This window comes from Setaria italica, chromosome VII, assembly GCF_000263155.2.
Source record: "Setaria italica strain Yugu1 chromosome VII, Setaria_italica_v2.0, whole genome shotgun sequence".
Classification (NCBI taxonomy): domain Eukaryota; kingdom Viridiplantae; phylum Streptophyta; class Magnoliopsida; order Poales; family Poaceae; genus Setaria; species Setaria italica.
Window position 1 is genome coordinate 25,920,235 of NC_028456.1, and position 13,486 is coordinate 25,933,720.

A 13,486-nucleotide genomic window follows, 5' to 3' on the forward strand; every position below is an offset into this window, starting at 1 on the left:
GCTCGTGGGTCATGCCACCTTCTATATATGATAGATAGCCTTTTATAATGATCAAAAACCCGAACACGCACTCTGCAACCGGGCGTGGTTGAATCTTGAGTGCTTTGCTGAAGCACTACTATGTGCTGTTGATCATTAAGAATTGCGACAAAAGCAAAATTTGCTAAATCGCACGCTTCGACCAAAGTGGAAGCAAGAGGCTACATCATTACTACTCCCTCCATCCCAAATTACTATTCATTTTGGTTTTTCTAGATATCACTTTAGCCATGTATCTAGACATGCATATCAAAAGATAAGTATTTAAAAAAAGTCAAAACGAATAGTAATTTGGGACGGAGGGAGTATTTGTTTGCTTGCAATCATATAGTGATAAACCCATTTGTTTTATCGATCACTTTAGGATACAAGCTGTCATCATCACCTGGTTTCCTGGTTGCCCGGCCCGTTGGTCATGGAAGCTGGTAGAGGCAGCCACATTATTTTTTCAGGGAAAAAAAAAACTTCGGAGAATGGGCACATGACGAATTCTACCCATTTGCTTACAAGATCATTGGTAGCAGTCTAGTCTCTAGTAGATAGAAATTATATTAAGCAGTAATCATATGGCATCCATGCCACAATAAGACACAAAAACAAACTGGCAGCCAGGCAACAGACCTGTAGCAGGTAGCCGCAGACAATGGGACCCAGCAGAGGGAAGATGGCAATTATGCAATAAAAAGAGATGTTAGAAGGGGGCAAACAACAGTTGGTGCTTCCCAAGTACTGCTGCAGGAGAGCAGGTTTACGTGCCCATCAGCATTACCACAAGGTCTCTATGCTGTGGTACTTCCAATAATGCATTCAGCTGGACACCAAAGTCCACAAGCTGCATTTCTTTACGAGTTCCAAGATTGAATGAGACAGCAATAGCTAACTGGGAACAATCATATGATAGTTGCGACCTGCCTAATCAATGGTGATGACACTGCAACATGCCATGAACCAAATCCAAAGGTAGATTGTCTTGCCTTTTTTTAGCCACGGACTGTCCGACCTAAAAGGAAACTCCCTATACAACAGGCTTGATGCAATAGCAAGTATACCAGCCTGATGTGAGCTGACCAAAGAGATCTTCAGTGAACACCAGTGGAGTCATAAGCACATAGCAGGTCTGTTTGAAGTTCTTTATCGCATTCATCCCCATACTTAACTTCCTGACTTAACAAGAAAGTTCTACCAAGGAACTGTTTCTTCTCATACATTTATATGGCTTGCTCACCAGTATCTGTTTGACTGAGATTTACAGGTACCAAAGCACAAGGGATAAGTTATGATTTCTTACCTATTAAAATCGCCGAGTAACTTCTCATTAATATTGTGCTGATGGGCACTTATTCAAATTTCAATACATAACCACAGAATGAAAACTCAGTTCAACCTCTAGAGTAGCTAGGATCATTCAGTTCTAAAATATCAGATCTAGTCTTTTGTATTTCCAGAAGTCTAAACAGTGATCATAAAACACAATAAGTACAAATCAGGACACAAGATTTAAGAAAAAGGAAACGATGTAAATAAACACATCACATACAGAGAGTATACGGACCAGAAAGAATAGTACAAAGTAGTCAATAAAAGCAGGAATAGCAGGTACCGGTCAAAGTATGGATGCTAACTGTACACTTCTGCTTCTGGTTTTATCCTTTCCAATAGCTTTTCAGCTTCCAGAAAACCCCCTAAAGGTCCCAGAGGGGTATATTTCACTTGCCTCCAACTGTAATATGAAGCATGCAAATAATTTTAAATGGGAATTAAAGGCTGGTTCAAAGTATCAGTCTCACTATTTCAAAAAGCAAAAGCATCAACCCCTGAACTCAATTACCTGGGCATAAATGGCAGTGCGAGGCAATGAAGATGAAGGTGATCAACACTATTAAATGGCGGTTGATGAAACCCAAGCCTACAATGCAGGTCACATATGTATGAAATATATAAGCAATTTTAAAAAAATTTGCCTGCATATGAAACAGCTTTGAAAGTATACAGGAGAACAGATGATATACTCTCCTCTTGGCAATACCTGTGTTCCTCAGAATTGGGAGCATCTTGATTGAGCAAGTCTTTCCCCACCTTCACCATGTGGCTGACTGAAAAAAACAACAACAACAAAAATGCTGCAGCTCAAGTCTGGGTTGCATTATAATGCATAGTACACTGCAGTAGCAAAGCCAGTCGTATGATGGAAAAAGCCAGAGATTACCCACCTAACTGGTGATCATCTTTTGTTTTGCGGAGGCTATTTACAGTTGGTATATGATCAATGGGTATGACAAGATAGTGCCTGCAAACATGGCAAGGAATAATACATTATAAAACAAATCTTCAAGCAAATAAATTGGGTATGTGCAAGTACAAGCTCTCAGAACACAACAACTTGGAAGCAAGTTGGGGGAGGCTAGAGATGAAACTCAACAAGAACAAAACAAAAAAAAGGATAAAAGAAGGTGAAAATAGGGTACTACAGATAGTAATGATGAATCAAAAACTTCTTCTGGCAATGAATAGGAGACCTGAATTCATTTGTCTCTAGCATATGAAACAATTATCAAACAGCCAGGAAGAGGTCAATCTTTAGTGATAACTTTGCATCATGTACATGACGGTGGGAGTGTGACCAACCACACATCAATGTTTCTTCTCACAAGTTATAGATCTTCAATTGTAAACCAACTATGCCATTAGTACATGCAAACTAAAACACCTAATTACAACGAAAACAGTATGTTGATCTCAATAAGGTAGTAAAATGTATGATAATGTATTGGACAAATATTCCTTTCCTGACAACTTCTTGCAAGAAAATGTGATGCTTCTGCTCATGTACACTGAAGTTCATAAAAATGAACAAGACTTGTGTATAGGCACCTATTGTTCGAGAGGACACCCAAACTCATATAACAACTGAGATGAGATAGGCATAGATGGCTAAGTATTGCCAGCTTCTAAGCAATAAGGAACAGCATCATTTTTTTATGCATGTCTGTGAAACTGAACGAAAACATTGAGGACATAATCTATCAATCTATATGAAAAAATAAGGTGCTTAGAAGGCCAACCCCCGAATAGATTCAGGATACACAGTAATACTAGACAGCAAGACTGCAAGAGACCAAGCTACAAGCTTAAGACAAACAATTCAAGTGGACAAACAGAACGTGGCAGGCTAGCACTGAAAAAAATAAGCTCCAATCGGATACTTCCACTTTCCCCTACTCTGTTAAAGATGGCCAATTCAACCTAAAATGCATTGTTTCAGGTGTTCGACGAAATGAACACAAGCCGCCCTAGTTCGTCTGATCACACGTAACCCGACATCAAGACCACTCCAATCAATAGGGTGCTGTACAAACGAACAAATTCTCAGAAAAGTACCTGAACGCCGACGGGTTGATGTCCCGGAACGCAACGACCTTGTCATCCTGCGCACAAGGGAGAAAAAATAAAAGGGGGTTAGCATTTTGAGGAGCCAAACCAGCACTAGATCGGCAGTGGTGATGGGAGCAGTGGTACAGAACGGAATAGAGGAGGGCGGTGGTGGAGGTGGGGGCGCGGCGGGCGATGTCGCAGAACACGCACCCGTCGGACATCGGCGCCCGCTCCGATATCCTCTTGGCCACGCGGCTGCCCCCGAAGCAGAAGGTCTTCCTCATGGCGCCTACCGCGGGTTGATCCGGGTTAGGTGGGAGTGGGGCGCCGCCCGACGCTGGTTGGACTTGACCGGCTCAGCAGCACTGCTCCAGGACGCGGCGGCCGGCTCGGGGTCCGGGATGCCGCCGCCGACGTGTCGGTCGTCAGAGCCGAAGGCTTGGTTTTGTTGGTTCGCCGTGTGATTCCATGGCCCATGAAATGTATGTAGCAGTTAATGGGCTTAGGCCCACTGACTGCTACCGGGTTGGGCTCACTGAGCAGGTTTCTGCGGCTGGCTCTGCGACAATAGAATGTTAATTTTTGTTAGGCCCCGTTTGGATAGGGCATTCGAAGGAATTAGAATCTACTTAATGGAGTAGGCTAATTTATCTTGGAACGTGGCATTCCACAACCTTTCAAAGTTTAGATATAAGTCTATCTTAAATTCATAGGGTGTGAGATGGAAATCGATTCTATAGATTATGATTATTAGAATGGAATTCAATTCTTATAGCACGCTCTTGAACTCGCTTCCCTATAGTAGAAGTGCAGCACATAAGTATCTCTCTCATATCACCAACAATAATATACTAATATATTCCACATACAATTATATTAGCTTAATTAATTTGTATCTAAATTATGATTATTAGAATGGAATTCAATTCCAATGATCCAAACGGGACCTCATTGAAAAGCATGGTGTTTATTCTGTGACCTGTGGTACTATAATGTTGGTCAACCGTGTATAAAATATAGCTGCTGAATGCTTATGATAGAGAAATATGCCAAGGATGAATTGAAGAAACTTTTCCACCACCGCGTGGCAGGTGGCAAGTTCAATTCCCACTTGTATTTGCGATGATTGGACAGGATTACCTCGTAATAACGACACTTGACACGCCAAGAAACTTAGCCGTAGCAAGGTACGGTTTCATTCCCCGGGAGTTTCAGCAAACCGTGAGCCACGAAGCATCAAGAACTTGACGAAACCGGCAGGCAGGTCTGAATGTCGGGTGGAATGTGTTGCGTTCGTACACGGCTACTTGTCGGTCCATACGGCTCAACCACATGGAAGAATTGACGCCATGCATGGAGTGGAACTGGAAACAAACCGAAGATGTGCACGGCAGAAACGGATTACCTCATTGCTTGGCTCGGAACTTTTCGTGTCACGGTTGCCCACGCAGGATCAAGGTTTTCGTCTAATTTTTCTATTGTCCGGTGCCTATCCGTGGACTTGGGGACATGTCCGCGACCTCATGGCCTTTTTTGCCTCGTGCAACGCATAACCTGCAGACTTGACCGGCAGATACAGATGTCCACACGTCGTCGTCGTCAGCGGTCGATGGGGGGATCGATCGGGTGGCACGACGAGACTTGGACTAGCCATATGGTTCCACCACCTTGGTCCTTGGCACGCACGCATCGTTTAATCGTAGACGAGAGCTTCCCGAGCACATGCAAATTAACTTGTCTACTCCACAATAACATCGTCGGCTCATGAACCTTTCTTCTTGGGTTGATTTCAAAATCGGCACGTTACATCGCAGCATTTGTCAAATGACAAGGAGTGCATCGTCCCATTGGTGGACGCTGGCCACCGACCACCGGCAGGGTCGTCGTCGTCGCCGGATGGGAGGAGACCGGTCGGCGGCCCACAAGCACACATCGATCGATCGGTGCTGTGTTTACTGCACATCATCCAATTCCTATCCATCCATGTCCAACTCCCAAGCTGTCTACGTATTAAATTCCCAGTTCGATTCGAACACTTGGACAGGACGTCGCACGAAATACACCTGACCGCAGCACCTAATAATTTGGCTGTCCAGCTAGGCCGATCCGTTTCCTGTCGCGGCTTAATTTGATCGATCACGAACGCGCGATGACCCGGCGGATCTCGTGTATATCCGCTCGCTCCACCGGCTGATTTGGCACAGTTGCTTGTTTCAGATAGTCACCTCCTCAGCTTCATCTCTCTCTTGAATTCTCCAGCTAGCTCGCACAATTTTCTACATAAAAAAATACACTCGCAGAATTGTTGCTTGATCCATCCCATGACCGCACGACGGAATAATCGATCGTCTGCGAGTTTCTACGCCGGATCTTACACACAAAGTGTCCGTTTAAATTATATTATCAGAAAACCAAGTGGTCAAGCAGATGCACAACCTATACGTACGTACAATTACAACATCTCTCGAGTTGCTTGTCTCAATTCTCATCCTATTATCCAAGCTTCGCGCGTTTTGCTTTGGAGTGAAGCACAAACTCGATGGTAGGAAGCACGACGTACGAAACAAAAACAACTGGTAATATTTTTATTCAGCAAAGTAAAAGATGTGGATAATATTTTTAGGCCCGGACACTCTGTACATAAAAAATTATAGTAGTTTGAAAAGAACCCTTCACAAGACACTCCAATTGTGTCTTCAGAAAATAGTGGACCATTTTTTTAGTCAAATAATTCAGCAAACGATCGTTTTCGATGTCTTATCACACAGACAGCTTCTTATTTGATTGCATCTATCTCATCAAGCGCAACACATGTGGAAATGTAGACCTACAGAATCAATAAATGAAAACAGCCAACGCATGGTATGGAGTAGCTATCGGGGAAAGGAGTTTTTCCCACATGCATGGCTGGCAGAAATTGACAGGGTTGACAGTCACATATCAAATTATGTATCAAATTACGTGGATACTTGTTGGGGGACATGTTTTTTAGTATCATTCAGCAAATGCTGAGAAAATGGATCTTAGTTGAAAGATGAGGAACTGTGCCGTCCAGCAAATAGACATAATCTACCAGCAAAGATCGCCTTTTTGCCACTGAGCAAAAGCCTCACAGTCAAAAGTTTCATTTAGCAAAAGCCTCATAGTTTCTGTAACTAAGCTTGTTTATCGTCTTATTAACAATTGTTCAAAGGGTGGCGTGCATAATTTTCATCGATGTGGCCTGTCCGCTTAAAAATTTTAATTTAGCTGTTGAAAAATCTGTCATACGCAGTTCAAATTCGTGGGTTGAAAGGTAAGCACAAAAACTTGAAAAAACGCTTTGTCGAGTTGAAATTCAAGATTTTTTCAGATTTTTGCAATATAGATAAAATTTTTCCTTTGGATTGGAAAAATCATTTAATTTAAAAAATTTAAACCCCGTTGTCAAAAGTTTACGTGAGTTGTGAGGAATTTTAATAAACTGATGCACTTGAACTGGTGTGGTCAAACAACTCCAATAATAATTATATAGTTATGCCATACGTAGTTGAATCTAAGCAAATTCAAATGAACAATTACACGGAGTAGTGTTTCGTTAAATGGTTATTATTGTACTAGGATCGTTATTCGGGCATCTTGGGCCTTGATTGCATCTAAGTGTTGTTCCTCCATCCTACTTTACCCTAGCGATCATCACGTGCTACTTCATTACTCATAATGGCAACCACCCGGTGGGATGGGAAGTATAATCTGGAGTAATGACATCCTGATAGTGCCACCTATTTTTCCTATGGCTCCACATGCACCACTAGGCTTGGGAAGCCTCATTGGATGGGCCTTCAAACGTAACTGCCAATGACATTAGGCTTATCATGTTTTTGTGGATTGCCGTTTTCTTACCACATAAGCTTATTAATTTTGCGCCAGCATTAGCCACAGAATGTTTTGCGTTTAAAGGAATGTCTCGGCTCTGGAAAATCTCTATGCATAATTTTGCGGTACTACCTTCATCCTGAAAACACAAGAGATTCCATGTATACACTTGGATAAATAGTACTAGTATCTAAGTTTATAATAGAATCTCATATATTTGAGGACAGAGGTAGTAATCAACATAAATAATACAGCTCCCTCAAGTCTCTATTCATGTAGACTTTGGGCACTAAGTTTTGAATTCGCTAGCTTAAGGATATCAATATTCTACGCTGTTCTGTCGATTCTATGACCCACAAGAATCGGGCCATGGTCTCGCTGACTCGGCCTCCTATCCACTCGGCTGGCCAATGACGACAGAGAGGGGCGCGGTTTCTTTTTTCTTGCCCGATTCGTCCGGTACGGTAGCCGCGCTTGGCTTCCAGACGATTGGCAAAGAGTGTCTCCGCCAGACTACATCGTCTCTGTCCTTCCAAATAAGCCTGGCTGGCTATAAATACTGCTAGCTTTGCTCCAACGCTCCACCTCTCTCTCGCGTTCGCATCTCTCGTTCAGAGTTCAGACTTCCCTTGCGTATGAACAGCTCCATGACAGCCACAACATAAAGCTCCTTTTGCCATCGATTGCATGCCTCGGTCTCCTCTACCATTAAGCAATTGAACCCTAGATATCCAGGAAGCCGGCCTGGTGCTTCCGGAGGCAGCCATGATCCCGCCCGTTGCTGATCCGGCGATGCTGGAGGGCGCCGCTCGCTCGCCGCTGCTCCCGGCGACCGACCCTCGGCGTGCTGCGGCCCCAGCCGGCGGCGCCGGGCAGAGGCGCCCGTCGTCTTCGACCGTTCTCCCCGCCGTCGTCTCCGCCGTGCTCCTGCTCGTCCTCGCGGTGGTCACGATCCTCGCGTCGCAGCACGTCGACAACGGGCAGCGGGTCGTCATGCCGCCAGCTGGCGGCGACGTCGCCGCCGCCGCGGGCCGCGTCGTGGAGGTGGCCGCCACCCGCGGCGTGGCGGAGGGCGTGTCCGAGAAGTCGACGGCCCCGCTCCTCGGCGGCGCCGGCGCGCTCCGGGACTACTCCTGGACCAACGCGATGCTGGCGTGGCAGCGCACGGCGTTCCATTTCCAGCCCCCCAAGAACTGGATGAACGGTTAGGCCCGTCGCCATCTCTGATTCACGCGATCGTTTCCTTTTTCTCGATCTGGCGCTAACTCCGTTTCGCGTTCCTGTCACGGACGCCTCGTGCACATGGCGCTGCCCCGATCTGTCATCTGCTCATCTTCCTCGACCGGCCGGCCTCTCCAGATCCGAACGGTAAGTTGTTGGCCCTGATCGGCCATATATCGATCTCACATGTGAACTCGAGCATGCTTTTCTTCGTGGTTCGTAGCATTCCACGGGTCGCATTGATGCGCGCGTACTAATCGTATCGTATGGCATTATTGGCGATCCCCATCAGCTAGCGAAAGCTTTCGCGCTCGTATTGATGTCGTGAACCGTGACACGTTTCGGCACGTGCCGCTACCCCCTCGTGCAGGTCCGCTGTACCACAAGGGCTGGTACCACCTCTTCTACCAATGGAACCCGCACTCCGCGGTCTGGGGCAACATCACCTGGGGCCACGCCGTGTCGCGCGACCTCGTCCACTGGCTGCACCTGCCGCTGGCCATGGTGCCCGACCACTGGTACGACGCCAACGGCGTCTGGTCCGGGTCGGCGACGAGGCTTCCCGACGGCCGGATCGTCATGCTCTACACGGGATCCACGGCGGATTCGGTGCAGGTGCAGAACCTGGCGGAGCCGGCCGACCCCTCGGACCCGCTGCTCCGGGAGTGGGTCAAGTCGGATGCCAACCCCGTGCTGGTGCCGCCGCCGGGCATCGGGCTCAAGGACTTCCGCGACCCGACGACGGCGTGGCGGGTGCCCAACGACACGGCGTGGCGCGTCGCCATCGGGTCCAAGGACCGGAGCCACGCGGGGCTGGCGCTGGTGTACCGGACGGAGGACTTCGTGCGCTACGACCCGGATCCGGCGCTGATGCACGTCGTGCCCGGCACTGGCATGTGGGAGTGCGTGGACTTCTACCCGGTGGCCACCGGCAGCGGCGGCGCCGGTGAGAACAGCGGGCTGGAGACCTCGGCGCCGCCGGGCCCCGGGGTGAAGCACGTGGTGAAGGCCAGCCTCGACGACGACAAGCACGACTACTACGCCATCGGCACCTACGACGCGGCGGCGGACACCTGGACCCCCGACGACACGGTGAACGACGTCGGGATCGGACTCCGGTACGACTACGGCAAGTTCTACGCTTCCAAGACCTTCTACGACCCCGTGCTCCGGCGGCGTGTGCTGTGGGGGTGGGTCGGCGAGACCGACAGCGAGCGCGCGGACATCCTCAAGGGCTGGGCGTCCCTCCAGGTACGTAGTAATATTGATCTGATAACTCTCTCTCTCTTTTGGGTGGGTGGGGGGGGGGGGGGGGGGCTATTATAATCAGCTGGTAAATTGATGATTTGGGCTGCCTTATGATGGGTGATGGTGTCACGTAACGTACTTCAGGCTGGTTTTGCGATAGGGAAGGACGGGTTACGTATAATGACAGCACTACTAATTAATTCTGACAACGGGTTTGTTTCCTTACTTACTGGAAACTCTATACCTTACAAAACTTTAGACTTTCGAAAAGGTGAATCACGTAATTTTGAATTTTGCTGTAATAGGTACGTCTTTAGAGTTTTCTTCCTGTATCTGGATCATCGAAACCATAAATAAAAGGGAGGGTATGATCCGATAATCTTTTGCGTGGGCCCTGGCACGGCCATTTTATCCGAAACGAGTTCCACGATCCGATTTGTTTAATCCCTCCAACAACAAACAGTCCAACCCATCTCGCTCGCAAGCAATCAACCCGCCCGGCCAAAATCAGGGCCCAACGACGGCGATTTCCTGTCGCCCAATGGACACGCGAGAAACAACACGGGCGCGACCGCGCGATGGCGTAAGCGAATCGGGGAAATATTTTTCTGGTGCGTGCGACCGTGACCTGCTTCCTGATTGGCCGAGAGAGGCAAGCAGGCATGGTCGGATACTCGGATTAGCTTGCTGCCACGTCTCGTCCAGCGTAGCAGGCTAGCAGGAGGGCTGGAGTCAAAGCCCCCCGTGAGGATACAATCATATTTGAGAAAAAAAAATTAGATCAACTTAGGGGAGCTAGGTGAGTTTTCATAAAAAAAAAAAACAGCCATATTGAAGAGTGGAGTAGAAGAGTTATTTGTCTCTGTCTGGCGTACTTCAATTTTGTGCTTTGTTATTAGTTGACGCAAAAGGCGAGTTGAGAATTGAGTTCTGGAGGGCTACTCTTCAAACTGAACTTTTCAAAGGGTTGCTTCTTCCGATTAAGTGGGCATGTGCATAATGATATATCACTGATAATGGACGTGAAGCTGTCGCCGTTACCATTATTTTTTCCAACATAAATCGTCATTGCCGATATGCTGTTGAAGGCGTGGAGGGCATATTAGCTTCTGCACGCTAAGCTTAAATTATTTGGGTGCTGCCTCCAGAACTGGGTTCAAGTCGTTCTAGAGTCACTGTCTTTGCCCGGCTGCAACATGAATATAATTGATCCGAAATAATTGAACAAATTGGTCTGGAAAAATGCGCCCTAGCTAATGTCTGCCTGTAAAGAATGGAATTGATAAACTTAACTGATATTTTTTTTGTTTTCTTTTAACCATCACCCCTCAGATCGGGGTAGGTCAGTGGCCACGTTTGCAGTTCACCAACTCATTGCCCGGGCTGTACTTTTCTTGGAGCCACGATCTGTCTAGATTATGCACGGATGCGCACGAAAAGCATGAATCGGCTTCTTGCTAATTACCACGCACGTCCCATTTTAAATTTTCCACGTCATGCACGTGCAGTCAATCCCGAGGACGGTGCTCCTGGACACGAAGACCGGCAGCAACCTGCTCCAGTGGCCCGTGGTGGAGGTGGAGAACCTCCGGATGAGCGGCAAGAGCTTCGGCGGCGTCGCGCTGGGCCACGGCTCCGTCGTGCCCCTCGACGTCGGCAAGGCGACACAGGTAACATCACACCCGAGCCGCAAACATCAGCAGCAGCGAGTTCACGTTCTCGATATATCGTTTCCTCTAGCTCGCTAGCTGATCGTGTACGTGCATTATCGATCAGTTGGACATCGAGGCCGAGTTCGAGGTGGACGCGGCGGCCGTGGAGGCCGTGACGGAGGCCGAGGTGGGGTTCAACTGCAGCACCAGCGCCGGCGCGGCGGGGCGGGGCATGCTCGGGCCCTTCGGCCTGCTCGTGCTTGCGGACGAGGACCGGTCGGAGCAGACCGCCGTCTACTTCTACCTTGTCAAGGGCACGGACGGCAGCCTCAAGACTTTCTTCTGCCAGGACGAGCTCAGGTACTTACGACGCGCACTTGTGAACTATAGACTCCATGCCATTGAAGCCTCACTAGCTACATTTTTTTGTTAATTCTTGTTTGTTTAATATCCAAGGGGCTCGAAGGCGAACGATCTGGTTAAGAGAGTCTACGGAAGCGTGGTACCTGTGCTCAACGGGGAGAATCTGTCAGTAAGAATACTGGTAAGTCTTTGCCGTGTTAAGCCAATACCCCAGCGAGCATTTTTACGGGACACGATATTAGATTATACTAGTGTTCGAAAATAACTAGTATAAAATATCCGATGGTCAAGATTAATTGTATATTATTAAAAACTTCACCTTCACCTGTAGTATATTAGCATATAAGAACACAAATGACATCACTATGATATTTTTTGACACTGGTATAAAGTTTACAAGATCATTCTATTTGGAATCTCACTTTTACAACGTACCTCCTCAATTTCAAATTATAAGTCGTTTTGGCTTTTCTAGATTCATAGATATTACATGCACATAGCATAGTAAAAACTATGCACATAAGAAGGCTAAAACAACCTACAATTTGAAACGGAGGGAGTAATAATTATTAAATTACCCAAAGGTTAAATCTTCTCTATACTATAGCACTGAGCAGTAGTATTATGTAGCGTAAAAGAACTCCCGTGTTCATATGCCAGTATATATTAGTATTATGGATTGGCCATTATTAATGAACACTCGTTCATCACATTGCGTATCGCTTTACAGGTTGATCACTCCATCGTGGAGAGCTTTGCGCAAGGCGGACGGACGTGCATCACGTCGCGCGTGTACCCTACAAGAGCCATCTACGACTCCGCCCGCGTCTTCCTCTTCAACAACGCTACCAACGTTCACGTCACCGCGAAGTCCGTCAAGATCTGGCAGCTCAACTCCGCCTACATCCGGCCGTATTCAGCGAGTTCTCTATGAGTAGAGCGACAGGCAGATGTGCCTGTGTATGAACTCATTTGTAGAGCAGTATTGCTTAATTATTTGGTTTTCTTTCTAGCTCTTCCTCTGGAACTAGCGCACAAGCAACAAATTGAGAAGATGGAAGAGACAAGTGTAATTTTTGGGACAACAATAATTAATCTATTGCATGAATAATGCGCTTCAAGAAACTTGTGTAACGTTTTCTCTCTCTTCATTTTACTAGTGCATCAACTAATATCTCACAGACCATCTCCTCATGAGTCTCATCAGGTTAAAAAAATAAAGTGACAAAAACTGTATGGCCCTAGTTTAATGTCACAAAAACCAGCTCCACACTTTACCAGCTCCACTCCACCAACTCCAGAAAAATATGGAACTGCTATACGTGTTTGGCAAATTGTAGTGCTCCAGCTCCAGAAATATAAGGATTTGGTGGGAATGTTCTATTTTGCCCATGGTGGATGGTTGGTTGTGTTTTAAGCATTTTGGAGAGTTTTTATTTTATTTTTTGTCACGTGCTACAGTACTATCACTACAGTACTTCGGGGGAAAAAATAAAAACTAGCTCAACAGTGAGCATGGCATGATATAAAATGAGACATTTGCTCCAAGGCTTTCATCCGTGATAAGATACAAAATTTAACAAACGCATCTGCAGCACAACGCAGCAGCACGAGTACTTTACAGCATTTTCGGTCTTTGGGCTCTGGTCATGCAAGCATCTCATCCCCGTAAACTCTGCATAAAACTACATAAAAGGAATAAAATTGGCCAATAGATGGCTGAAGGTTTGTTGGAC

General features: G+C 46.7%; 2 protein-coding genes across 2 annotated transcripts; one reads left to right on the forward strand and one right to left on the reverse strand.

The window, feature by feature from the left end:
• Positions 1 to 557: 557 nt before the first annotated feature.
• Positions 558 to 3,852, reverse strand: LOC101769143 (bifunctional adenosine 5'-phosphosulfate phosphorylase/adenylylsulfatase HINT4). The gene is made up of 6 exons (XM_004976306.3): positions 3,561 to 3,852; positions 3,418 to 3,464; positions 2,250 to 2,326; positions 2,066 to 2,132; positions 1,868 to 1,945; positions 558 to 1,759 (listed from the first exon to the last, which is right to left on the reverse strand). The coding sequence occupies exons 1-6, from the start codon at positions 3,693 to 3,695 to the stop codon at positions 1,657 to 1,659; spliced, it is 507 nt and encodes a 168-aa protein (XP_004976363.1). The 5' UTR covers positions 3,696 to 3,852; the 3' UTR covers positions 558 to 1,656.
• Positions 3,853 to 7,780: 3,928 nt separating this feature from the next.
• Positions 7,781 to 12,875, forward strand: LOC101769822 (beta-fructofuranosidase 1). Its single transcript, XM_004976307.3, has 7 exons — positions 7,781 to 8,470; positions 8,626 to 8,634; positions 8,858 to 9,738; positions 11,244 to 11,405; positions 11,512 to 11,747; positions 11,844 to 11,931; positions 12,481 to 12,875. The coding sequence occupies exons 1-7, from the start codon at positions 8,032 to 8,034 to the stop codon at positions 12,682 to 12,684; spliced, it is 2,019 nt and encodes a 672-aa protein (XP_004976364.1). The 5' UTR covers positions 7,781 to 8,031; the 3' UTR covers positions 12,685 to 12,875.
• The last annotated feature ends 611 nt before the right edge of the window (positions 12,876 to 13,486 follow it).

Excerpts from the sequence above, each read along its gene's own strand:
- LOC101769143 (XM_004976306.3), bottom strand. The coding sequence starts at position 3,695 with ATGAGGAAGACCTTCTGCTTCGGGGGCAGCCGCGTGGCCAAGAGGATA. Across the intron at positions 2,133-2,249 it reads AAAAGATGATCACCAGTTAG|TCAGCCACATGGTGAAGGTG; the intron begins GTGGGTAATCTC and ends TGTTTTTTTCAG. Across the intron at positions 1,946-2,065 it reads CCCAATTCTGAGGAACACAG|GCTTGGGTTTCATCAACCGC; the intron begins GTATTGCCAAGA and ends CCTGCATTGTAG.
- LOC101769822 (XM_004976307.3), top strand. The coding sequence starts at position 8,032 with ATGATCCCGCCCGTTGCTGATCCGGCGATGCTGGAGGGCGCCGCTCGC. Across the intron at positions 11,748-11,843 it reads TTCTGCCAGGACGAGCTCAG|GGGCTCGAAGGCGAACGATC; the intron begins GTACTTACGACG and ends TTAATATCCAAG. Across the intron at positions 11,932-12,480 it reads ATCTGTCAGTAAGAATACTG|GTTGATCACTCCATCGTGGA; the intron begins GTAAGTCTTTGC and ends ATCGCTTTACAG.